The sequence below is a fragment of the Serinus canaria genome, chromosome 22, assembly GCF_022539315.1.
Source record: "Serinus canaria isolate serCan28SL12 chromosome 22, serCan2020, whole genome shotgun sequence".
NCBI lineage: Eukaryota > Metazoa > Chordata > Aves > Passeriformes > Fringillidae > Serinus > Serinus canaria.
Genome location: NC_066335.1, coordinates 1,628,944 through 1,654,666, shown reverse-complemented (window position 1 = coordinate 1,654,666; position 25,723 = coordinate 1,628,944). Strand labels below are relative to the sequence as shown.

Sequence of the window (25,723 nt, the reverse complement as noted above, 5' to 3'; positions counted from 1 at the left end):
GGGACAGGGCTGCTCAGGGCTTTTCTGGCACTGTTCTGTTACTTGAATGACCCATGCCAGAAACATGCTGCACCCCACAAGAGGTGGGATCTCTCCTCTAGCAACCTCAAGAAGCAGATAGAGGCAGAAGTCTTGCCCTGTATGGTAAAGCCCTCCAGATGAACCCAGATCTGTTCCCAGTCCTGGTGTGGGCAGCCCAGCCTGCCCTTTTCCCAGCTCTGCTCACCTGAGGAACTGGGCACCAGCAGGCCCCAGAGCAATGATCCGACTGCCCAGACCCTCCTCCTCAGCCAGGGGTGGGGGTGCAGGCAGCTTTTGGGGTTTCACCAGGCGGCAGGTGATGCGGGTGGGCGCGGCGCAGGCGCGGGGCGGGATGACCACGCGCAGGCCGTGGTGCCGGCTGCCCCGCATGGAGCCACCACGAGCATCCACCATGAAGCTCACCAGGAACCTGCAGGGGACAGAGGTACGTGGGCACCTTGCAGTCAGCTGGTGAACAGAGCAGGTGTGTGCTGCAAGGGCTGGGCACTCACCCTGTGTGCACGGGGCTGGCCACTGGGCTGATGTTATCTGAGGTCTCCGTGGCGGGGCTGCTGGGGATCAGAGAGTCCTCGTCGAACTCTTTGGAGGGCTGTGGAAGGCAGGGAAGAGACCTTGTGGGCAAAGAGTCCTGTCTGGGGGTGTTGAGACTGCCCAGCCTTACACAGTTCTCACTGGACAGTCCTGTACCACCACAGCCCTTTACCCACCACACACTTGAGCTCTGTGGTGCTGGGGGAGCTGCCCCAGCAGGGAATGCCAGGGGGAGGCCATGGCAGGTTGTATCTCATGCTCACCTCCTGTGGGGACACCGAGGGTGCATGCAGCAGGCTGACTTGTTCAGCTTCTGTCTCCACAGGTCCTACCTGCTCAGTCTCCTCAGCTCTGGTCACCACAGTTTCAGGTGGGACACAGGGGACCTGCAGGACAGCTGGAGACTCCACCCTGCCAGGAGAGAGTAGTGACAGCCACGGAAGTGGTAGGGTCCCTCAACCCCTGCCCATCCCCACAGAGTCCTGGGGCCACTGGACAAAGGCAAACCAAGCAGCAGCCCCAAGTTCTGGTGCAGGAACAGCACTGACCAGCTTTGCCTGCTGTGCCAGCTGATGAGGGCTCAGTGATCTGTTCCTTGCCCAGAGCCTTATGTGCCCCTTGCCCAGCACAGGGCTGGTCCTGTGCCCTGTACCAGCCCCCTCCCCATCACAGAGCGTCCCTTACGTTCGCTCCAGTGTCGTTGTGGTCACGAACTCCAGCAGCTCTCTTTTGCCTTCCTGGTCTCTGAGATCAGGTGTCTTGGGCTTTGGTGCAATCAGCTCTTCCTCTGAAACCAAGAGTTGGCTCAGCAAGCAGAGGCAGATGGACGAGGGAACATCCCTGCTCCCATCCCTGCTCCCACTGCTGGACACACACACACACACTCTTGCCTCCTGGGTCTCAGCCAGACACAGGGAGGGCTTTGCTGTCTGCCAGAATGGCTCCGTGGGACAGGGGCTGTGGGAGCCACTGGGGAATTTGTCTGCTCACTAACCTCTGTCTCACAGCACCAAACAGTGCAGAGATTGCAGGGGATGCCTTACACTTTGATGCCTGGGACAGGGATGTGGGCACCACTGGGGGTGCAGGAGGCTGCCCTAACACTACCCCCCCCATGGGAGGCACAGAGCTCTGCCAGTGCTGGCCACTGGCCTCATTAATACCTGCTAATTAGCTCATTAGGGTTTGTCTGTGGCCAGTGCCCTCTGGGAGGGTGTCCTGCACTTCCTGCAGCAGACAGAGTGCCCCGGAGATGGGGAGGGGGCCACAGCAGCACAGAGACCCTTGAGCTCTCAGGTTAATCCCTGCTCTGGCCAGGATGGCATGGGGCAGTTGTGGAGGGACACCAGGGATTGCCACAGGTTCCTCTGCCTGCCATGGACAGGGCCTGGCTCTGACAGGGGAGTCAGGGTCCTCCTGAGTGGGAGGATGCCCATTCATGCAGTCACACCACAGCAAGCAGCACGGACATGGGTTGGCAGGGCAGGATGGCCGGGCTGGCTCTGCAGAGCCCCGGAACAGCAGCAAGGCTCAGCAGATGGACATGGCGTGCGGATGGTCAGTGGCCATGGGGTGAAATGGGCCATTGAGCTGGGGCAGGGGACACATTTCATACCCATTACTGTGACATGAGCAGTGCCTGCAAAGTAAGAAGAGGCAAAAGTGAGGTATTGGCGGGAGGGTGCAGGAGCAAACCAGCTACAGCTGGGCTGGGAGCTGGTACCCTCCTTGCCTGAGCAAGGCACAGTGGGGGCTCTGCATGCCCAAGGGCTCTCTGCACAGTCCCTGGGGCACGTGATCACGGAGATGTCCAGACATTTCCCTCCTACATAGTGCAGGGAAGCACCCAAGGCATGAGATACCACCTCAGGAACCTGGTGGGCTTCCCTCATCCTCTCTGCAAGACCACAGCAGGGCCCACACAGCTCCCTGGTCTGGGGGTGTCCCTGTTCCAGCAGGAACACCAGTGCCATCCCCTTGACACTGACCCAGCCATGTGGCAGATCTCTGGGATGGTGTGACCCAGCTCCCACCCCTCACCTTCATCCTCTGACACGTCCAGGATCTCGTCTACAGTCTCTGGGAAGCTCATGCGGTGCTTGTCGCCAACGGACTGTGGGAGCAGAGCAGAGTCAGAGGAAGCCTACAGGAATGTGCTCCCTGTTGAGTGACAATTGTCCCCTTAAAAAGGAAAAGAGCCCAGAAGTTTCTCTCCTCAACTGGCTAAAAAGACATCTCATAGGGCCTGGGGGACTTCACCTCAAACTTAAGGATGGCCAATTGGACAGGAGCCAAAAAGTCCTGCCTGAGCAATTTACTAGAAAAAGAAGAGAACAAAGAAACTAATTGCTTTTCTGAGGTATTTTAGCAGGGACAGGAGGACCTCTTGCACCTGGCTCAGTTTTTCTCTGTAAAGAGTTTTGTTATTTTGTCTTTTATTAAAACCTTTTTTTTTCCAGCACTCCCACACATCATCCTGCTGATTTGATGCCTTCTGAGGTAGCTGAGCTATCCTGGGTGTGATCTCCAAGAGCTTGTGAGACCTGGCTGGAGGAGACCCCTCTTTTGCTGCACAGCTGTCTGCAGCTGCCTCCTTACACTTGGGCTAGGCACCCAGCTGCAGACCTTCCCCAGTCCCAGCCCTCCTCCACAGCACCCAGGGGCTCACCGGGATGTCGGTTTCCTCTGTGACAATCTTGAGCACGTCTGTGACAGAAATGTAGCCAAGGCGCTTTGCGATGGCCAGGGGAGTGGTGCCATTCTGTGCAGGGAGGAAAGAGGGTCAGCAGCAGCCACGGGGCAGCTCTGGCAGCTGCCTGAGCTTGCCCCGGAGTGCAGAGGTGCAGGGGAGCAGGGCACTCACTGTGCTGATCTCGTTGGGGGACGCGCCGTGCTTCAGCAGCAGCGTCACCACGTCCGTGTGGCCCTGCTGTGCTGCTTGGTGCAGGGGGGTGTAGCCCAGCTGCAGGGGAGGACAGAGCATGCTGCAATCAGTTCTGGAAGGCTGCTGCCCCAGAAATGCCCCCTGGCCTCACACACAGTGCTTTGTGCCTGGAGCATGAGGACAGCTCCACTTCCCCATCAACCTGTCACCATGATATTTTCTGAAAAATCCCTTTGCCAGGATTTTTCTCCTGAGAAGCTGAGAAGCCTCGGAGGAAAAGAAAAACAATAATTATCTGCTGCTGTGGAATGCAACAGGTGCATCTTTGATTAGTCCATGTTGGTTGTTTTTAATTAATGGCCAATCACAGTCAGCTGGCTCAGACTCTCTGAGAGTCACAAGCTTTTGTTATCATTCCATTCTATTCCTTGCAAGCCTTCTGATGAAATCCTTTCTTTTATTCTTTTAGTATAGTTCTAATATATCATTTTCTTTTAATATAATCTATAACATAAAATAATAAATCAGCCTTCTGAAACCTGGAGTCAAGATTCTCATCTCTTCTCTCATCCTGGGACCCCAGTGAACACCCCATTTGCCCATGGCAGAAGGGTCCTTGGAGCTCAGGACACCTCTGTACCTTAGTCTTGGCATTGACATCTGCTTGGTGCTGCAGCAGAAACTTCACCAGCTTGATGTTCCCATAGTGGCTGGCCACATGCAGGGGGGTATAGCCCATCTGAAAGACAAGATCAGGTCTCTGTCTGCCCTCACCACTGCTCACTGCCCTTCTGGCTTGGATATGCTCATCCCACAGGCGAGCCCCTGTGCATGAAGGATGAGGCACACATGTGGGGGCTTCCCAAAAGCCCAAGACCAAAGCACAGGGCTTCAAACCCTGCTATACCTGTGGGTACAGAGGTGAGCTATATCAGCAGGCAAGAATCACCCCTCCAGAGAGGTGGGGGGAAGAGGAGGAAAAGTCCCCAGGACACAGGCAAAATGGTAAGGATGCCTACTAGAAGGGAGTCTCTTGCACAAAGAAAAAGAAAAGAAATGCTCTTCCCTGAGCAGGACTAGAGGTATTTCCCCCATGTGTTTCCCCAAAGCCATGGTCAATGCACTACTTTACCCTGGTCACTGCATCCACTGTGACTCCATGTTTCACTAGAACATCAGCAACCAGCACATGCCCCTCTTGGGCCACAAGATGGAGAGGAGTCAGGCCACTCTGCAAAGAGAGGAGGTCTCAGTGGCACTGCCACCACTGCAGGTCCAGCAGCAGACACTCTCTGGGGCTTCCAGCCTGGCAAGCTGACCCAGTCCCCTGCTGCCCAAAGGCAGGGAGGCACAGGGGCTGGACCACCCTCCAGCCTGCTGCTCTCTGCTGGCTTGTTTGCCTCCAGCCTGGCAGGATGCTCTGGGACAACTTACCTTGTTGCCTAGGTTGCCATTGGCTTGTTTGGAGAAAAGCAGTGCCACCATGTCTGCATGGCCCTCCTGGGAAGCCAGGTGCAGGGGAGTGACTCCCTGCATGGACTCAGCATTTGCAGAGGCCCCATACTGCAGCAGGCTGCTGGCCACTTCCATCTGGTTCTGCTTGGCAGCGATGTGCAGGGGGGTGTACCCATTCTGCAGGGAGAGAGAGGCTCATGGCAGTGCTCAGCCCTGCCAAGCAGAGCAGAGAGGACAGGAGGTGCCACCCTACCTCTGCAGGCCAGGCCTGCCCTTCCCAGCTGCCTCCAGAGCTCAGGGATGCCCGACCCAGACCATCTCTCTGACAGCAAGCAGCCCTGACACTGATGCCAAATCCCACTCACTCTTCAAGCCAAGTCAGCAGGGGTGTTTCAAAGACCACCTGCTTCAGGTGTGACTGGTGTGGGCTGTCCTGGAGTTCTCTACCCAGGAATTTCTGTAGCAGTGTGATGTCACCCTGATTTTTTAAGATTTTCTTCTGATGTTTCCATTCTTGTAACAAACTTTCTCACACGCTTTCTGTAAATAACTCATTGGTTTGCATTCTTTTATGGAGGAGATTTGATGGGCTGTTGGTTTGTCCAGTGTCATTGGAGAGGTGGCACTGTCACCCTCCAATGCTCTGTCACTTTTGGAAATCTATCAATGCTGGAGTCAGAAAATAAACTTCCCTTTTCTTCACCCTGAGAGCAGCAGTGTGTGCTGGTGTTGTTTCCTGTCCTACAGCGACAGCGTGCATCCCCTGGGAGCTGCACAAACCTGGGGCAGCCCCGATGCGCCTGGCTGAGGAGTGCAGCTAAGCTCCCAGCACCCAGCATTAGCATTCAGGCAGAGGCTGCAGGGCCTCCAGCCCTGCCTGTGCTGCCACGCTGCAGGAGCAGAGCAGCTGGCAGCCACCCGCTGCCCGGGCTGACGCGCAGGCTGCCGGTGACGCGGGCACACCCGGGGCTGGCACCGGCACCCGCTGCTCCCGGTGCCCGCCCGGTGGGAGGAGAATTAATCTACAAACACCAGAGGTTTAGGTCTAAAACAGAGACAGAGGAGTGTTTTTACTTTATTAGAATAAAGGGAGAGGCTAGGGGCATTCTCCTGGGGTCTCTCCAAGGTTTGGAGGATGCAGCTTCCCTTTTATCCCAATTTCCAGCCACATTTCCCTTCTCTCTTTCCCCATTTCTGAGGCACTTGAGAGGTTCAGACTCCCCAGAACACCTGATCCCAAAGATTACCCCCTAATGTAAAACCCTCCCTTTTCATTTTTAATTCTTACTGAATTTAGGGGTTATACCCCATTTCTGAGGTACTTGAGAGGTTCAGACTTCCCAGAACACCTGATCCCAAAGATTCCCCTCTAATGTATAACTCTCCCTTTTAATTTTTAATTCTTACTGAATGTAGGGGTTTTTCTTCCTCATTGTTTCTTTCATCTTTGAATGTCTAATTTCATTTCTCAGCAACCCTAAAGTTTATTTGTAAAAGCAAATCTCTTTTTCCATTCATCAATCAGTGGAATCCTTCCCATGGTTTCTTTTCTCTCCCAGCACTGGTTTTATCTCCCAGCAGCCCCACAGCCTGTTTGGAAAGACAAATCCACTATTCCTCTCACCAGCATGTCTGCACAGGGGAGAGGGAAGTGCCAGATGGGGAGGGCTGGCACCAGCAGCCACTTGGCTGTTTTGAGGATGCAGCTTTTGCAAACAGCACGGGAAGCAAGGCGCCTGCTGGTGGGCTCTGTGGGGAGATGCTTGCCATGCTCAGGCAGAGCCGGGTGACTCTCACAAGCTTGTGGGTTTTCTGACTCACTGCTTCATAGCTGCATGCAAACATTTGCCTGTGCTTTCCCCAACTGCCAGACCGCAGCGCTGCTCTGCAGGACTTGCCATGGAAACACGTTCCCCACGCAGCAGCCACCGTGCTGCTAGCAGGACCATCCCTGACACAGCCTATCTGCTGGAACAGGACCACTGCCTGGCACCCTGCCTGCTCCACGTGCTCTGAGGACAGGCAGGCATGAGCAGCAGGCACGGAGAGAGGTGATGATCAGTCCCTTATGCATTCCCTGAGTGCCAGGGTTGAGGGGCAAGGCTGGCCCCAGGCTGGCAGGCACTGGACACACACCACATCCCCACATCCCACATCCCATATCCCCACATCACACATCCCCAGGGAAGGCAACCCACACTTACCCAGGCCGAGTTGTGTGGGGAGCTCCCCTTGGGAAGCAGCAGCCTGACAATCTCCAGGTTGTTGTGGTGCACAGCCACGTGCAGTGGAGTCAGGCCATTCTGTAGTGGGGCAGAGAGTACAGACAGGTGAGACAGAGCCTCTCCCCACACGAGACCACTCCTCCCACACAAGCAACTCTCACCTTCCCTGCTGCATTGGGCTGAGCGTCATGTGCCAGCAGCAACTCTGCCACATCCACCTTTCCATACTTGGCTGCAACGTGGAGAGGGGTAAATCCTTTCTGAGGAGAAAGGCAGCCCATCACAGGGTGGCAGAGATGAAGAGAGTGCTGGCACCTGCTGCAACACAGGAGGAGGCTGCCCCTCCTGCCACAGGGACACTGTGCCACCAGCCTTGCCCCAGCTGGGCCATGCCTTCCACAGCAGTGGGCTCAGCAGCCTACCTTGGTCATGCAGGTCTGTGAGGCTCCCTTCTCCAGCAGGGCCAGGGCTGTGTCCATGTGCCCCTCTCTGGCAGTGATGTGCAGGGGCGTGTGCCCTGCTGTGGTGGCCAGGTTGGGGTTGGCATTGTTCTCCAGAAGGAGTTTGACCATGCCAGTGTGGCCGATGCGTGCAGCGCAGTGCAGAGGAGTCTGGTCATCCTGTGAGGGTGGCAAAGAAGCTGGCTGGGCACACCTGGACCAGCCCCTTCTTGTGATGCCAAAGGGATCCCAGCCCTGCTCCCACTGTTGCACAGCCCTGGGCATGTGACAGCTCTGTTCCCAGAGCTGATTATCACACAGGTCCTCTGTACCTACCTTGGCCTTGGCATTGGCTTTGGCTTTGTTCTGCAGCAGGTACTTTGCCACATCTGTGTGCCCAGCTCTGGCTGCCATGTGTAGAGGAGTCTCTACTTTCTGCACCAAAGACAGGATAAAGGGGTAAGGCCAAAGGAGAGAAAATGCCTTCCTGCAGTCATTCCTCTGCTCTGAACAGAGGAGAGCAGTGCCCGCAACCCCTACTGGTTTCCTGTGCCAGCACAAAGCAGAGGGCACCAGGGACTGCTCAGGTGAGCAGAGGGTGCAGGACCTGGATATCCTGCTGAACCCCAACAAGCTGAGCTCCCAAAGCCCCAGCCAGGGTGGGACTCACCACGTTGGACACATTAGGAGAGGCTCCACGCTGCAGCAGAGTCTTGACGATGGGCAGGTGTCCCATGAAGGCAGCCACATGCAGGGGGGTCAGGCCAGACTGTGAAGAGAAAGGGGCCAGAAACCAAGATGGGACTTATGGCCTTGGCAATATCTCCTACTGTCCCCTCCTCCCTCTCCCCAGGGCAGGTCTCAGCACAGGCAAAATCTGAGTCCCCAGTCTGGCAGGTGAGGGCAGAGGAAACACAGGGAGCTGCTGTCTCCCCTGCATCTCCTTGCCCTTCCGGAAGACGCTGCCAGACTAAATCTGTTCTGATCTGCAAAAAGCACCAAGAAAGGTGCTGGGGGTATGGCAGGAGCAACAGGGACATCACGTCCTGCCATACTGGCCACACTGCACAGGTAGAATCGAGAGAGCTGAGGATGGGCTCAGCCCACCTACCTCTGTGACAGCATCAATGGAGGCACCCGTCTTCAGCAGCAGCTCCATCACACGGATGTGGTTCTTCTTGCAGGCAATATGGAGGGGCGTGAAGCCATTCTACAGACAGACAGACAGACAGACAGACGGACAGTCACTTGCAGGGAATCTCCCCCTCTCCCCTGGCCCAGCCCAGCCCAGCCACCCATGCTTCCTCACCAGGGCTCGGGAGTTGGGCTTGGCCCCTTTCTCCAGCAGCAGCTTGGCCACGCGGTGGTGCCCGCAGTGAGCGGCCACGTGCAGGGGCGTCAGGTGGTCCAGGGTGATGTCGTCGATGTCGGCGCTGTACTGCAGCAGCAGGCGCACGCAGTCCAGGTGGTCACCCTGGGCTGCCATGTGGATGGGCGACAAGCCATTCTGCAGCCATGGAGCAGAGCCTCAGGGCTGGGCCACCAGGGGTCCAGGCATCCCGCCCTGCCCTGCCTTGCTAGTGTAAATCAACTTCGACTCCGGCCAAGGGGAGAGAATGATGCATCTGACTCCATCATCAGAGGCTAATTAATTACTTTATTATTCTATACTATGTACACTGTATCTAAACTGAGTCTGCCATGCACTCTTGCTCACACTCAGAGCTGCACTCATCTCTGATTCTCTCTGACTGTCCTGACAGTCCCACACACACACCTGGCCCTGACAGGCCAAGGGAACAAACCATCCTCACTTTGGGTAAACCACCTCCAAATTTCATTCTACTTTGGCACAGCAAGCGAGATAAGAATTGTGTTTTCCTTCTTCTCTGCTGGTCTCACAGCTTCTCTCTGTTCAGAGGGCATGTGAATACCACACTTGCACCCCCAGACTGTCATGGACATATTTTATCAAAAATCCTTTCACTAGGATCTTTTTCTCCTGAGAAGCTGAGAAGCTTCAGAGGAAAAGAAAAACAATGATTATCTGCTGCTGTGGAATGCAACAGGTGGATCTGTGATTGGTCTCATGTGGTTGTTTTACTTAATGGCCAATCACAGTTCAGCTGTCTCAGACTCTTTGGTCAGTCACAAGATTTTATTATGATTCCTTTCTTTTTCTATTCCTTTCAAGCCTTCTGATGAAATCCTTTCTTCTATTCTTTAACATAGTTTTAATATATAATTTTCTTATAATATAATATATATCATAAAATAATAAATCAGCCTTCTGAAACATGGAGTCAAGATTCTCCTCTCTTCCCTTGTCCTGGGACCCCTGCAAACACCACCACATTTGGAGACCCCAAGTGAGGAACATTGCCACACCAGACACTACTCCGTGGCAGATGAGACAACTTGTTCCCCAGGGTGCTACCAGAGAGAAGCCTCAAAATCCCTCACAGAGGCTTACAGAGGAGCAATGTGGAGTGGAGGGAAGGGCCCAAAGAGCTGCTGACTGTACCCAGGCCATCTCCTTCTCAGGACTGGAAGGATGAAGCCCTCAGGCAAAGGACTCCAGTAGGGCAGGAAGCTTCTTACCCCTCGTCAGGCCAGGAAAAAACCCCAAGCCTGTCACGGGTGTCATCCAGCAACTGTGCACAGCTTGTTACCCCACTGTGCTGCCCTGGGACCTGGCACCAATCACAGTCACTGGGTACCTTGGTTTTGGCTTGAATGGGAGCCCCGTGGTCCAGGAGGATTTCTGCAATTCTCACGTGTCCATTGCGTGCGGCACAGTGGAGAGGGGTCAGCTCATCCTGGAAAAGAGGAGGGTTCAAGGGCTCAGTATGGCATGGAAGGGCAGGGTTCCCTCACATAGAGGGCTAACAGGGACTTTGGACTTGTCTGAAAAATAAGGCAAACCCGAGCCTGGCCTCAGCTCCCAGGGCACACCTTTGTAGCCATGCAGCCTTCTCCCACCTGGTCCATCCCCTTAGTGCACCAGAGACCTCTCACACTCCCAGCAGGATGTTTGCAGGGTAAGCACTGGGCACAGGGAGCTCAGGGAGGCAGGTGGCTGTGTGAAGATGGGCTGTGCTCAGAAGTGCTCTCACCTTGGTCCTTGTCTCTATCTGGGCCCCGCGGTCCAGCAGCAGCCGCACCATGATGATGTTGCCCCGGCGGGAAGCTATGTGCAGGGGGGTGATCCCATTCTGTCAGGAGGAATGAACAGTCTCTCAGAAGGAGCACTCCCTGCTCTTTCAAGAAGGGACAAACAAAGGAGAGAGGGCAGGGAGAGCTGCATCTCTGCCCAGGGAAAACACTGGGGAGCAGCGTGTTTAACAGGGCAGTGCAGCTACAGAAGCTACACAGAGCTTGTAGGAAAGCAGCAGCTCATGGGTTGGGCTTCACCTTCAGGTCTGGAAGAGGCATCCTGACTGTAGGTTCTATGAGCTCTGCCCTGCAGCAGCAGCACCAGCTTTCCCTCAGCCAGGAGACAAGGTCCCCAAGAGCTTTAGGGATGCATGGCTGCTTCTAACAGAAGGGAGCCATAGCAGAAAAGGCCCATGCTCATTATTAATTGCAACTCCCCATGCATCTCTGCTACTTTCTGCATAGTCCCACCTCACCAGCATGCCCTGGCAGCTGCTGCTGCACCCTGCATGGATAGGAGGCACAGCATCCTCCTCTGGTGCTGGAGCAGCACAAGCCCCAGTGTCCTCCCCCTCTGCACTCACCTGGGGTGTGAAGTTGACACTGGCTCCACGGTTCAGCAGTAACTGGGCCACGCTGAGATTCTCATAGTGGGCTGCAATGTGCAAAGGGGTGAATCCAGTCTAGGGAAAGAAGGAGGGATCAGCCAGCCAGCCACATTCTCCCTGCTGAAACTACGGATAAACACAGCATACCGAGCTGCTGCTCTCCCCAGGGATGTGGGGAAGCTCCCAGAGCCAGCAGAGGAGAAGCACCCACCTTGGAGAGGACGTCAGCATTGGGGTCGTTCTGCAGCAGCACAGCAGCCGTGCGGGTGTCGTCGTTGCGGGCTGCGATGTGCAGGGCAGGCAGACGGACCTTACCCTTCGTCCCATAGTTGATAAGGTGAGCCACCACGTTCTCATGTCCTTGCTGGAGAGCCACAGCTAGTGGGGTGAAGCCATCCTGCCAAGGAGAAGGGAGAGAATCCAGGAGCCATGGCCGGACCCAGCCATTGGACTACTACATCAGCATCCCTCAGTAGCCCCCACAGCAGGGCCACGGGCTCCTCCCCAAGGATCTTACCTCTGTGGCTACATTCTGGTTGGCTCCATTTTCCAGCAAGAACTTCACAACTTCCAGGTGGTTCTCCTGTGCTGCCATGTAGAGAGGTGTGAAGCCTTTCTGCAAACACAGGACCATGAACATCAACACAACTTGTGTTTCTGGAGTTTTTTGAAGACCTATACCCTCATCAACCAGTCTCCCAGGTCAGTGAACAGGGACAGAAGCATCCATTGTGGGAGTGAAAAAAGAAAAAAAAAAACAACCTAGCAAGAGTGGAACAATCACAGAGAGATGGAGCTCAAGACTCCACATATCCAGAAAAAAACAGTGCTTCATGAGAGTCAACTTGCAGGAGACACTGACTTCTTCTCACTGCCAGTACTGTTCCTAGCTCCAGGGACAATTCTCCCATCAGGCAAAATCTGAAGAGCTTTCAGCCCTACCAGGCCCAAGGAAGAGAGAGCAAAGGAAGCACAGTGTGTTTAACTGCAGGGACTGCTGGAGATCTCAAAGCTTTGCCAGGGAGGCCACGAACCCTCCCAGGATAAGTTCAACATGCTGGTATGTGTTGACAGGGACTCCCTCAACAGAGACCCCCCTGGTATCCCCATGAGCTCAACACCATTTGCACACTTGTCTCTTTTCAGGAGTCTGGCAGAGCACTCCTTGCTCCTGAACAAGGGAAACTGCAAAGGGCTGCTGAAATCCCCTTCCCACCATGAGGACAGCACCATCCCACAGGATGGGGGTCAGACCAGCTCACCCTACCTGGGACTGTGCATTGACGTTGGCCCCATAGTTCACCAGCTCCCGGACCACATCCTGCTGTCCAGCCAAGGCAGCAATGTGCAGGGCTGTGTTTCCCTTCTGAAAGACACCACAGAACAATCCTCAGGGGCTGAAGCAACCCAGGATGCCAGGGAAAGATGGGCCTGACATGCTAACAGACATGCAACCAGAGCAGCTGGCCAGGAAAACCTTTAGAAGGCCGTGCAGCTCTCACTCCATGTTCCATCCCTGCTGTGAGCCAACCAGCCACCCTTCCCATTTGCTGGCCAGGGAAGAGAGTGATTTCATCTCTCCCATGAAGTTCCTGGCAGCAGGAGCTGTATGCACTGTCAGGTGCTGTGCATCTTCAGCACTGAGAGATGAGCAGAGGGGGGAGGACGGGGGAGCTGAGCTGGCAGTCCTCAGGCAAAGCTGCAGTGTGCACCCTGGTAGCCAAGGCATCCCAGCAGATAGGAGGGATGAGGAGCAGCCTGTGTGAGCAGAAATGCACACACAGGCTCTTCTGACTCGTGCCTTTGGGTGGTGTGGCAGAATGCCAGATTCTGCTCTGTGTCCAGAGCCCAGTGGGAGCAGCAGGGAGGTGGCAACTGAGCCTCCTCCTGTTCTTGCAGCCCTTCAGCCAGTGCTGGAGGCTGCTCCTTTGTCAGCCCTGCTCGCTTGTGTTGTTGTCATCAAGAGAAAACCACACCTGCTGTGGTGATGCATGAGAGAACAATATGTTATTTACAGAGCACCAGAGCTCTCCAGGCTTGTGACAGTGGTGTCGAGGCCATCTCAGTGCTGCAACATGCAGGGGCTACCCTGGGGCAGAGCCTGGAGGAGGTGCTGGTAAGGCAGGACTAACCCATGCTGTGGTTTATGTTCCTCCTCTCTGGGGTCCACAATGGCCCCCACAGGGGAGAGGCACCTCCCACCCACCCAGAGATGCCAAACCTGTGCTAAAGCCTGGTCCTAGGGCCCAGCCCAGCAGCACTGCCACTGGCACAGTCCCTCTGGGGGCTGACAGCGGAGCATGATCCCTGCTCAGCTGCTGCTGGTGTGACTGGCAGCACAGGCAGCGTGCAGAGCTGTGACCAGCATGGCCAGACCTCCTTGTCCTTACCTTGGTCGTTGTCTCCAAGACGATCTCCTTGTGCAGCAGCTCCACCACCATCTTCACGTGGCCCTCCTTGGAGGCCAGGTGCAAGGCATTCAGCCCATTCTGGAGGAAGCAAAGGTGGCAAAGGGGAATCAATCATCATCTAATGGGGCTGGAGCTCTCTGGGGAGCACCCTACCCTGAGCTCCTGTGCAGACATGACTGTGGGCACTTGTCCAGGCTGGTGGGGGCAGAGTGATTGCCCTGTCCTTGAGCTCTGACATAGCACAGCAGCCACGGTGCCACCAGCAGCTCCGTGCTGCCAGGAAAACTTCACACAGCTGAAGGCTGGCTTGCTGACTAATGCTGGAGGTTTCTCCATGAGCAAACCATGCAGCCCACAGAGGCAATTTCCAATGGATGGGTGGTGCCACAGCTCAGTGTTCATGTGCTTGAGGCGCGGGAGCTGCTCCAGTGCCCCCTGCTCATGGCACATCCCTTGTGTCAACTCTGTCCTTGCTCAAGTGCCTTTCCACGGGGTTCCCCTCCTCACAGTCAGGTTTTTCACACCTAAAGCACAGAGCTGAGCTTTGTGCCCAGTCCAGAGCAAGGATGCACCACAACTGCTGGGTGAGTGCACATACAAACCTTAAACTTTAACAGATGTGCAGTGAGAAGCCCTGTTTCAAACAATGATTTTACCCAGCAGCAGCCAAATTCAATTATTTAATTCACAGTAGTTTGTGAGCCTCCAGGCCAGAAGCTGACTTCTCCCTGGCTTTCAGAAACTGCCCACCAGCACCTTGCTCTGCAGCCCATGCTGGGCTTTGCTCCCCCAGAGTTCAGCTGCAGCAAAGAGTGTAGAGAAGGTGTTGGGGGGTCACTGTTAAGCTCTGCTGATTCCAGGAAGCTTCCAAAGAGCTCAGGTGATTTCTCAGGAACATCTCTGCCCCAGTTTGGCTTGCCTTTTTCCTCCACGTGGAACCTGAAGAGCAGAGGACTGGCCAATGCCCCTTTAGCATCCCCAGGCTGTCAGAAGGAGGGGTGCCAGGTCAGACAGCATCCTCAGGGTGACAAAGACAGCTTCTGCTCTGTTCTTTCTGACACCCTCTTCCACTTCCCAGATGGGAACAAAAGGGCTGGGATATTTGCTGGAGAAGAGGTTAAATACCTGCAGGCATTTTCAGAGGCCACTTTTTCTCCTTGTCCCTCACTTCTCCCAGGTGGAAATGCTAGATTTACTCACCCCTACACAGTGTTGGTGCATGGCAGAGGGACACCTGCTCCTGCCCAACTACTCCACCTTCCAGTCATGTGTTTCATCTCCTGACTGGAAGGTCACTTCACAGAAATGCTTCATCCCCCACCTAAATATTGGTAGGGGAGCAGAAAAATGCCCAAGGAGGCTCAGTTCCAGCCCTCAACACTCCAGTTAAATTCAGAACTGCTTCAGAAGTGTTAGACTGCAAAAAGTTTTTCCACCCTTTCTCACTCAAAGCACCAACTGGTGAACCCAGGATCATAGCTGAGGAGTCACAGATTCTTTTGCTCAACTCTGATTACAGCAAAAAGAGCAAAAATCTAAAACCCCACAGGCTTCCTCAGCACACCAACACCACAGCTCCCTCAAGCCTCGAGCACAGAAGGTTTGCTTCCAAGGGGAGATGAAGTGGGAGTGCTGTAAAACCCTCAGAGCTGCCCCTGAAAGGCAGTGCTGCCCAGCCATGTCTGGCTACACTGAGCCCATCCTCTCTGGCCAAGCCCTGTTTCTTTGACAAAGACACCCCTACACAGCCCCAGTCAGATAATCATTGATTATAATAACACCTCACAAGTCCTGTAAGTGATAGTGACCACAGACATGCAGGATTTTTCTCAGCTACACTCACGTAACCAGCAAATGGAGAGCAAGACCACAGATGCTCAGCTGCTCCCCTCAGCCCATAAGCCCTTTTATGCAAAGGATTCATAAATAACCTTTTGAATGCTATAAATCTGTGACAAATCATTAACCTGCAACAAAGAGCTGTGCAACAAGCACAGAGGACTGTTTCCATTGATGGCCCATTGGTATTTTTGCTCCAGGAGATGTTTTGCACATTTGCTTTTGCTTGACAGCTCATCCAACCCCAAACTGCCACAGGATGTGCATGACATGAAAGGTGCTGTATTTTCCTCACTAAATGCTGCAAATAATTCCCAGAAATCCCAGTCACTAGCTGTCAGTGTGACAAATGCAGCCCTACAGAATAACCCAGAGACTTCACACTTAGCCTGTCCCAAAGCAGGGACCTGCTCTGGGCTGCCCATCAGCACTGGCCACCTCAACAAAGACCATCTCCTGGGCACCCAGGTGCCATCACGATGCTGTTCCCAGCTGGTGAGGGTCCTGGCAGCAATGTGGACTCTTCCCCAGTCCTGCAGCTCCTCGTGGGTGGGATGGGAGCATGCTGGAATTTGGTGCACGATGGAGACACGGATGCAGCAATGGAGGAGGTGGAATCGGCAGGATGAAGGTCAGATGGCATGTCAAGGTCTCTGAACTTGAGCCAGAATACAGGACTTGTGGGATAGGTCTGACCACATATATCCCTCTTTATTCTATACAGGACATGTGAGGTTGGACCTTTCCCACAGGTCTGATATTCCTCAGAAGGAAACCCCAAAGTGCCATCTAACCTGAGGGAGATGGCAGGAACCAGGACAAAGGCATCACTGAGAGAAGAGCCTCATACTGCTGTAGCCATTTCTTTCCATCAAAGTGATAAATACCCTCACCAGCACCAGAAATCTGGTTGGAAACAGGACTTGAAGCTAGTCAGTGGAGATAGCTGATGACAGAGCATCTCTTTGGTGAAGAAGAAGTTCAAAGCCATCATCTTTAGCTTGTGGATGAGTCACCCTGTCGTAATTCTTCACAGAGCCCTCCCCAGAACCCCCCACCCCTCTGGGCTAGAGCATCACAGGACCAGTGGAGGTAGAAATCCTCCCTCTCTTGGGCTTGCAAAGGGAAATGAGTGAATATCCACGGTGCACTCTGCCTGCCCTGGGGGACCCTGTCCCCAGAATCTGCTGCAGCACAAACCAGGTCTGAGCTTCCCTTGGATTGGGGACCTGGTACTGAAACAGATGAGTGCCTTTGTGCTCCCTGCTGAGTCAGCCTCCCCAGCAGCACCACTGCTCCAGAAAGCAGGGGCAGCACACAGCAGAGCCTGGATGCTCCCCTGCTCAGCCCAAACCCCCTGAATCTGTCCCTGCAGCATCTGCCCCAGTTCAGGCCCAGCCACTTGCATTTGGCAGCTACACAGATACAAAATGTTCTGATGATGATGATGATGATGTGCAAACAATTCCTCAGCGCCTGCAGCAGCTCTTTGCTCCTGTGCAAACCTATTTCTGTGCAGCATCAGGAGGGCTCCTCTGCCCAACACCTCCCAAACCACCACAACTGGCATTTTGCAAACATTCACTGCTCGTGATAAACTGCAGCTTCTGGGGATCCAAAAGCCTCAGCACTGCAGCACTGCAGGCAAGGGGAACAACCCCCACAAGCCATTTCTGTGATGTTCTTCACTGGGCTGCTCTTCACAGTTATCTGCTCTGCCCTCTGAGGAGCAGCTGAGCTTCTTCCAAGTGTCCCATTTGCTTGTCACACTCTCTGCTTACCTGTAAATGTCCTTTGCTATGCTCCAGACAGTACATCCAGGCTCCCCAGACCTTTACAGATATTGCTGCCCTCCTGGCCCCAAAGACAACTGCTCCAGGTCTGCCCTCTGGTCAGCCACATTTCCAATGAACTAGAGATAGTACCAGAAGCCCTGTGTGTTTCACCTACCTGGTTACAGGTGTTAATATCTACCCCATTCCTGAGGTGATCCAAGGCTTTGTCCAGATTCCCAGATCTTGCAGCTCTCAAGAAACTCGTTGCAGCATCAGCCTTGGAGACAAAAAGAGAAAGCATGAAACTCAGAGCCCCCTTGTTCTCCCCCACCAGCAGCACTGGGTCAACTCTTCACTTCAGCTGCAGAGAACATAACTACACAGACCAGGCAGAAAAGGCAGAGGCCAGGAAAGTCCCAGTGGGAACTGCTGGGAGACAAGCTGAGGTGCCCCAAATCAGACAGGAAAAAGAAGGGCTGGGACCTGGACTTAAAATAAAGAGCATCCAGATGATGGGGCAGAAAGTCTGCAGCTCGTCCTGTCACACTCTGGGGACAGCATGGAGGGAGCTCCTGCCACCACGACAGCCTCCCTTGGCCCAGGAAACCCCCCTGTAGCCTGGGCTACACTGATGGAGCTGCAGTGAGCCCACCCCTACCCTCCTCCAGAAGCCACTGAGTAGCAACAGCAATGAGCACCAGGGACAACAGCCCCAGCTGAGCACCTCACAGCTGGGAAAGCCACAACTCTCTTTTTTGGCTGTGCTTCCCAACTCTCTTTTTTGGCAGTGCTTCCCTGCTATGCCACAGCCAGCCCAGGCAAGGCACAGCAATACTTTTAGCAACACTTCTTAGCAGTGTGAGGCAGCAAATGGAGACAATGGCATGGCTCACTAGAAGCTGGAGAACAGGGTGGAAATGCAGTGATGTGGCTCTGTGAGGCTGGGAACTTGAAGTGGTAGCTGGAGCTGGCATGTGCCTGCTGGGGCCAGCCCCGAGGGCTCTCTGCAGCCCAGAGCCACCAGACATCCACGGCATGGCTGCAGGACACACTCCAAGAGAAAATCAGAACCTCTCCTCTACCACTTACATCAGGACTGACCAAGGGACCTCCTGGGCTAGGAGAGCTTCTGTTCTGCCACCCCTGTATTGCCCACAGCCTGGTTGCAGAGGAGCATCCAGGACTGGGAAGCTCCTGGACAGGAGCTGGAAGCAACACGGCCAGAGATAAAAGCACTGGAGGCATAGTAGGGAGGATGATGCTGACAATCTCAGTTAGGAGAGGTTCAGAGCTCCTCTCTTCCCTTCTCTTTGCAGTCTCAGATGTTGGAATTGAGGCTTTGGAGCAGCACACCTCAGATGCCTTCTGGTCTCCTCCATCTGCCTCCCCCTGCTCATCCTTTCTCCTGACACTCCTACCGGGGAGAAAGGCAACCATGCCCTGCTCCCTGCTGTACAGGTAAGGCCCACAGACAGGATCACCTGAGCTCAGGCCAGGCACAGAGCTCAGACCAGGCTACCAGCAGGGTGGCAAGGTGCCACGGCCCCTGTGGGGCAGCCCCTGGGTCAGAAGGGCAGGGCTGGGGGGCAGCAGCACCGTGCCCGTGGCGCGCGCAGCCGCCGCGTGCGGGGCCAACACGCTCTGATCTCATCAGCTCTGTGCCAGCTGGCTCTGCCTGCTCCCAGCTCAGAGCAGAGCCCCCAGGCTCAGCAGAGCTGTGCCTTTGGAAGGCTGTGAATGCACCTCGGTGCTCTGCTCACACAAAAGGATCACCTGCAAGAGGCAGCAGCAGCAGCAGCATTGGGCTCAGAAGTGCACATTCACGCCCTGAGCTCTGCCTGCTCTCTGGGGTCCAGTGAGGAAACACTGACAGCTTCAAGCAACAGGCTGAATGCAAAGAGCTTTTCCAACTCCAGACACTGCTAGAAGCCTCTGCTTCTCAGGTCAGGATGGACGACAAGGCAGCAAACCCTTGGAAAATCAAAGCACAGCTCAGCCAGGCTCTGCCATCCATGGGACACACATGGAGCTACGAAGATTAAATGGTAAAACTCTACCTGGCCCTGCAGCAAAGGGGCTCCTAAAGCTCCAGCACACCCAGCAGCAGAGACTACAAGCAGAAAGCAAGCAGAAAAGCAAAGCAGAGGTGTCTGTGGGCATGAAGGAGAAGTGTGTTGAATACTCACAGCCACGTCTGGACCGGACCTGCCCTTTCGTGCTGCCATAGCCCGGCACCTCGGCTGAAACCTGAGCCTGGTGTCCCCTCTCTCCCTCCTTGGTTATCTACTCCCCAGCTTTGAGAGAGCCAGTAAGTTACATTGCATTCTATCTAAAAATACAGGCTCCGTCCTCTCTCCAATGCAGACCCTGCAGGGATCGCCAACTGCTAATGGAATTTGTTCATTTTCTCTCCATTATTGTGTCAGACAGGATATTTAATACCAAGCCACCTCCGGAAAGCAAATGACTGCTGCCAAGCGCAGGGAGGGGCTCAGAGCTGCAGGTACCACCTCAGGAACAGCAGAGGAAAAGCAGCCCCACAGATATGCCCAGGAGCCTGGCGACTCACAGGTAACTCCTGCCACAGAGGAGAGGGGCTGGGGTTCCCTCCATCCCTCTGGATGCTGGGGCCCAGGCCTTGGAGAGCATGCCAAGGCTGGAGCGTGTCAGAGGTGCTGCCTTTTGCTCCCCATGCTCAGCACGTACCTTCCAGAGATGCACTGAGAGGTGCAGGGCATCAGACACCAGCAATCCCAGCAATTCCACCAGACAGGCTGGGATAGCTTGGCTCAAGTGGTAAAAGCAGATCCACAGCCATATTGTCCTTCTGATGTCAGGCTGCATGAGGGGACTGCCTGCCCACTGCTCAGGGCAATCTGCTCCCCAGGAAATGGAAGCACAGGCTGGGTCACTGCCACCTCCTGAATTTCAGAGCACTGACAGCAAGGAGTGCAGAGACTCCATGACCATGAGGAGATGTGCACATGGAGAGGGCACACACACATCCCAGCCAGCACCATCCCAGCTCACCCAGGCACAGACACACACATTTCACAGTCATCACCACCCACTAACAGGCACAAGGCTCAGCACAGCCGTGCCTCAGGCACACACAGTCACTCCCTGTGTGCCCCAGCACACAGAGCAGCTGCTTCCAGATGCAGAAACTGCCTCTGCTGGTTTCCCTTTGCAGAGTTTTTTTCCATTCTCCTTTGCCTTCCTAGCAATTTTCTAGGAAGGAAATATTCCAGGGGAGAGAATAAGCTGCCTCACTTGCTGTTGTGTACCTCTTGCACTCTTGGGTGGCTGCTAAATCCTAAACACAGGCATCATGCTCTACAGAACTGCAGACATCCTAGCTGTGAAGTGTCAGGAGGCTGCTGCCAGCAATTCTGCAAGAGAGAAGCCTCAGATCAGGACTTTGTTAAGTGCTCCAAGACCTTCTAATGTCAAAAACTTAGGACAGCACATCAGACTGTGCTTCTACTCTCCTTCCCTTTCCTTCAGGAAAAATCTCCCCTTGTCTCCTGACAATCTAAATTTTCCCTTTCCCTCTGTCCTGGTTTCAGAGTCAATTTATTCTCACAACACCCTCTCCTGGCCCTGAGGAGAGGCTTCTTCTGTCCCTTTTCCCAGGTGTCCTCCTTCTCTCACAGCAATAATGCCATCAGCCTGGAACCCCACCAGCCCATTGCACTGTGGCCATGGCCGAGGCTACAAAGCAAAGGAGAAGTCAAACCAGGGGCTCAGGCTGGATTTCAAGGGCTGCACTCAGAGGTTGGTAAGCCTGCTGTGTGTCTGGTCACAGTCAGCACCCTGCTGTAATCTCTCCTGGCAGTGCCTCACTCACACCCAGGGAGGAGCTCCCAGGAGCTCCTGCTCCTCACTGATAACAGGAGGGAGGGTCTCAGCATTGAAGGTGCCACACTTGGCAGGATCCTGCTCTGTGTGAGCTGCTAAAGGCTGGAAGCAGATGATTTCCAAGTACAAATGAGTTTGGGGACTTGTGCTGATCTCACAGTGCTTTCTGGGACACAAAGACACTCAAGAAGCAGCTCCAGGCTGGCACACACACATCCTGCTGCATTGCCCTCTTTACCCTGCCTGCCCACTTGTCTCTCCAGCCAAGCTGACACAGACTCGTGGAGCAGCACAGGAGGTCCAGCAAGGCTGGGAGGACACAGGAACCAAGAGCCAAAGAGCCCCAGGACTGGCAGGGAGATGCAAACCCTAACCCTGGTACCAAGCCATATATTGCTGTGGGCATCCTGTCTAGATGCTGTGGAAAGGTCCAGCTCACATCTCAGAGGTCATGCAGTCACTCCAGCTTCTAATGCCAGTGTCCTGGAACCTAAAGTCAGCTCTGCCAGCTGAGGATGGCTCATCAACCCTTGCCAAGGGCAACAGCCCTTGCCATTTGCTTGGACATTTCCTTACTCGTGTGGGCTTGTGTCCAGCAGTGGGCATGATCCTCACCTTTGAGGCATCATTTCCAGCAGAAACACCAAAACCTCACATCAGTGCAGTGGTTCAGTTTTCAGGAACTGTCCAGCCTAGGAATGTCTCTGGAGCCAACGCTCATTTGGAACTCTCCACCTTGCAGATGTCAACCCCACAATTCTGCAGGTGATAACCTCAATCCTTTCTCTTCAGATGAGAGGAATTTGTCAGTCCTCAAAACACACTAAAAGAGCTGCTAAGATTGAGAGCAGTGTGGGATAACACTTGGGGTCCCCACAGGATAATCAGGGAAGACAGGAGAGTCAACCCCAAGTGCTCAGAGGCAGAAGCCACGCTGTCTCTCTCACAGGAACTTTCTCTCCTATCTGTATTCACAGGAACTGGATGCTCTCAGTGGGCCCTGCAGCAGAAACAAAACCTGCTGGCAGGTCTCTGCCTTCTGAGTGGAAGGCAGCATTCAGCAGAACACAGCATCTCCAGAGAGGCCACAGGAGCAAAGCCTCAGGCAGTCAGCCAGCAGAACACAGAGAACAGGCAGAGACTGCAAACCCAGAAGAGAGAGAAAAGCAAAAGCATTGGGAAAATTCAGCTGATGAAAGGATAAACCCAGATGCTTAAATTCTATTCTCTCATCATCCTCACCCCTACCCACATGACAGATAAATCCACATGCCCAAGTTCCATCCTCCCATCACCCTCACCTCTGCCCACATGATTTAGCACAGGTCTGCAGAGCTTAACAGGAGCCATGATGAGAGTCAAGGCACAAGAAATCATCTCTGGAAGGCATCTGCCAAGTGAGTTTGTCCTCATTTCATGCACCAGGCTGAGTAAGCCCTTTGTCTAAGCTCATTTCTGCTTAGTGGAGGTTTCACAACAGCCCCAAGAGGGCTGATGGCTGCTCCACCCAGCAGAGATCCCCAGAGCAGGATGGAGAAAAGGGGGAGCTCAACCATCTTGCAGCAGGTGAATCAGAGCATGCAGGAAGTGAAAAGATCTGTTTATGTTCCCGTGCAAAGGATTGAGCTGGAGAAGAACTTGACACAACTGGCAAAGGAGAAATCCCAAAGCAAGAGAAGGAGGGAAGGAAGGCCCCTGGCAGGTTTGTGGGAAGGGAAGCAACCTGTCAATTAGCATTTTTCCAGGGCTGAACAGAGGGCAAGCTTTCCAGTGGCAGCATCAGACTGGCCTCTCCACCATGCACAATCTTCCACCCTTACATAATCAGGAGCAATGAGCTTTTGGAAAGCCCATTTTTGTGCACTCCTAACAAGAGAGGAAATTCTGGCCTGTCCCTGGTGGAACGGGTCAGGGTGAAGGTTAGCTCAGTCCCTGCTGAGCATTTTCAGACATCTGCATTGCCATTTGACTCCTTCCTTCCCTGCTCAGGGCTCCCCTTTGCTGGCTGCTGCAGCTGGAGCAGGTTCAGAGCTGTGAGCAGGGCAGATATCACAAACAGCTTAATCTGCCCACAGCAAGGCAGCAGGGAGATGTCCCTACCCAGCAGGCTGATGTTCCTGATAAGGATCCCTGGAGGGCTGCAGCCTGCAGCTCTGTGAAAGCCTGCAGCACCTGCCTCATGGATCTTCTAAGTAACACACTCAAGATCTTGTTCTGGCATTTGCAAACTCTCACTTTCCCTCTGAATACAGTGCTGGGTCTCCAGCAGCAGTGGGGAGTGAAACAGAGGCTGGTCCAGAGACCTGAACAGGAGCAGGAGCTCAGAACATCTTTCCTTTCACAGGGAGTGAAAGGGAGGCAAGAATTAACACAGCTCCTGCTCCTGCCAGCTGAGGCCACGCACACCCAGGGGAAAGCTGTCACTCTCCTTTGATGTTAGCAGGAGCCTCTGCTCTCTGCATATCCTGAAAAAGAAAAGCTATTTTTACCTCATCAAAAAATATATAGACTGTGACTGAAGACAATACATGAGAGCTCTTTGCTCAGGCACTACACCTCTTCTAATAACAGAACAACATTTCCAGCTGCTGAGAGAGCTGCAGCAGCAGAGCAATGGCTTTCTCTCTCCTACTTTCCTGCTGCACTGCTTTTTTTGGACCATGACATGGTTCAGGCAGGTCTGTGCAATCAACACTGGGGAGCTGAGAGGGCTCCAGCATGCTGACAGTGCAAGGGGGCAATCAGAGACATGCTCTGAGCCTGCCTGATGTCAGCCTGGGACTAAGACACAGCTTCTGGACCAGCCTCAGCCTGACCTGGGCTCTGTCAGCCCCCTCACGCTCAGGTGAGGTGCTGGAGCCCAGATCCCACCATCAGGATCTGCCCTGATGCCCTGTGGAGAAGCTTCCTTTCTTTTCCTTTTCCCTTTTCCCTTTTCCCTTTTTCCTTTTCCTTTTCCCTCTTCCCCTTTTCCTTTTCCTTTTCCTTTTCCTTTTCCTTTTCCTTTTCCTTTTCCTTTTCCTTTTCCTTTTCCTTTTCCTTTCCTAGTGGTGCTAATAAACTGCTCCTGATTTCTGCAGTCTGCTCTGACTCATTCCCTGCTCATTCCCTGCCTCTCCCCCAGCAGGACGGGTCCACGCCTGCTCTCCCTGCATGCTCAGAAGTGCTCAGAAGGGGCTTTCTGCAGGGATCTGCATGCTGGGGGTATCACAGCACAGCCCCTGGGCTGTGGCCACCACAGATTTACTGTCCTGAGCCTTAGGCCAGGCTTGCCTGGCCCGAGCTTGGGGTGCAGCCTCTGGAAGCCATGCAGGGCTGAAAGCTCTGACAGAACAGCACCAGAAGCACAGGCCTGGTAATAAATCTCTGCCAGCAGATCCCTGCTGAGGACATGCAAGCAAAGCCATTGCAGCACAGCCACCTGCTCCACAGCAGAGCCAGCACAGCACTGTGCTGAGACAGAAACAGCCTCCTGTGCACCTGTCCCAGGGCAGGAAGGTGACCACACAGGAACCAACATTTACCATCACAATACTGCAAAACAACAACACCTGGGGCTCCTCCCTTCTCCCAGTAAAGCCCTGGTGAGAAGGACAAGGCAAATAGAGCACAGAGGGACCTGGTTTCACTGCCAGGCACTGCCACTGGCTCCAAGGATGACCTTAGGTACATCACCAATGACCTAAGAAGGGCAGCAAACCCTTCCTGCCACTCTGAGGCCCATTTAGTTTGGGGAGAAGAGGCATTATCTGTGGACTGAAGATCATATACCAGCCAGAATATACCTGAACTCCCTCATGCAAACCAGCTGACCTGATTCCTCTCCTCTTTTCTTCCCAAGGAACCCCTGACCATGCCCAAGTACTCACCCTCAGGCAGTGCATGCATGTCATCACTGCAGGAGAAGGTCAGCTCACCCTGCACAGCCAGGGTCTGCAGCTCTCCTCAACCCACTTCTGCTGAGTGCTGCAGCCAAACCAAGCCTGAGAGGGCTGGAAGAGGTTTATCAGCAGCTGGACTGGCCCTATCACCCCTCACACACCTGGCTGTGCAAGGCAGCACAACAAGGAAGCTGCTGTCTGGAGTCTGGAGATTATGGCACTGCTACGTCAGGGCCTGGGGAGAGGTGCCAGGCTGGGCAGTGTTTAGTGAGTGTCATGCCTGAGCCACACTTCATAAACACGTCTGTGAGCATGAGCCCTGCTCTTCAAATTGTCAAGGGGAGATGAAACTTGGGCAATAAAAGCAGAATGGAACAGCTCAGTGGCCAGACCCACACTGTCTCTGGGTCTGTGCCACACCAAGCAGGCTGGGCTGGAGACAGTGAGCAGAAGGCCTGAGGTTTTCCCCAGGTCCCTGCAGAGCTTGGCTGGGCACAGTCCCACATGGAGGACACCGAGATGGAGCTGAAGTGGCAGATGAGGTCTGGTGACAGCAGCTCCAGGCTCTCTGCAGGGCCTAGAGCCCACTGCAAGACAATGCACGCGCCCCTTCCC

General features: G+C 54.3%; 1 protein-coding gene across 3 annotated transcripts in view; it reads right to left on the bottom strand.

Moving 5' to 3' along the window:
* ANK1 (ankyrin 1) overlaps positions 1–25,254 on the bottom strand; it is a 38,965-nt gene extending 13,711 nt beyond the window's left edge. For 2 of the 3 annotated variants that reach the window (XM_050982809.1, XM_050982811.1), the window contains exons 1-27: positions 25,097–25,254; positions 17,542–17,643; positions 13,732–13,830; positions 12,609–12,707; positions 11,859–11,957; positions 11,553–11,738; positions 11,318–11,416; positions 10,694–10,792; positions 10,298–10,396; positions 8,887–9,084; positions 8,689–8,787; positions 8,248–8,346; positions 7,914–8,012; positions 7,560–7,757; positions 7,299–7,397; positions 7,117–7,215; positions 4,892–5,089; positions 4,590–4,688; positions 4,098–4,196; positions 3,437–3,535; positions 3,242–3,334; positions 2,614–2,686; positions 2,189–2,212; positions 1,258–1,360; positions 837–984; positions 534–631; positions 227–451 (exon numbers count right to left, since the gene is read on the bottom strand). In XM_050982809.1, the coding sequence (XP_050838766.1) occupies positions 227–451; positions 534–631; positions 837–984; positions 1,258–1,360; positions 2,189–2,212; positions 2,614–2,686; positions 3,242–3,334; positions 3,437–3,535; positions 4,098–4,196; positions 4,590–4,688; positions 4,892–5,089; positions 7,117–7,215; positions 7,299–7,397; positions 7,560–7,757; positions 7,914–8,012; positions 8,248–8,346; positions 8,689–8,787; positions 8,887–9,084; positions 10,298–10,396; positions 10,694–10,792; positions 11,318–11,416; positions 11,553–11,738; positions 11,859–11,957; positions 12,609–12,707; positions 13,732–13,830; positions 17,542–17,643; positions 25,097–25,120 (3,056 nt within the window). In that variant the 5' untranslated portion in view covers positions 25,121–25,254. The remainder of the gene's footprint in view (positions 1–226; positions 452–533; positions 632–836; positions 985–1,257; positions 1,361–2,188; positions 2,213–2,613; positions 2,687–3,241; positions 3,335–3,436; positions 3,536–4,097; positions 4,197–4,589; positions 4,689–4,891; positions 5,090–7,116; positions 7,216–7,298; positions 7,398–7,559; positions 7,758–7,913; positions 8,013–8,247; positions 8,347–8,688; positions 8,788–8,886; positions 9,085–10,297; positions 10,397–10,693; positions 10,793–11,317; positions 11,417–11,552; positions 11,739–11,858; positions 11,958–12,608; positions 12,708–13,731; positions 13,831–17,541; positions 17,644–25,096) is intronic. The other variant, XM_050982810.1, reaches the window with a different exon arrangement.
* Positions 25,255–25,723: the final 469 nt, after the last annotated feature.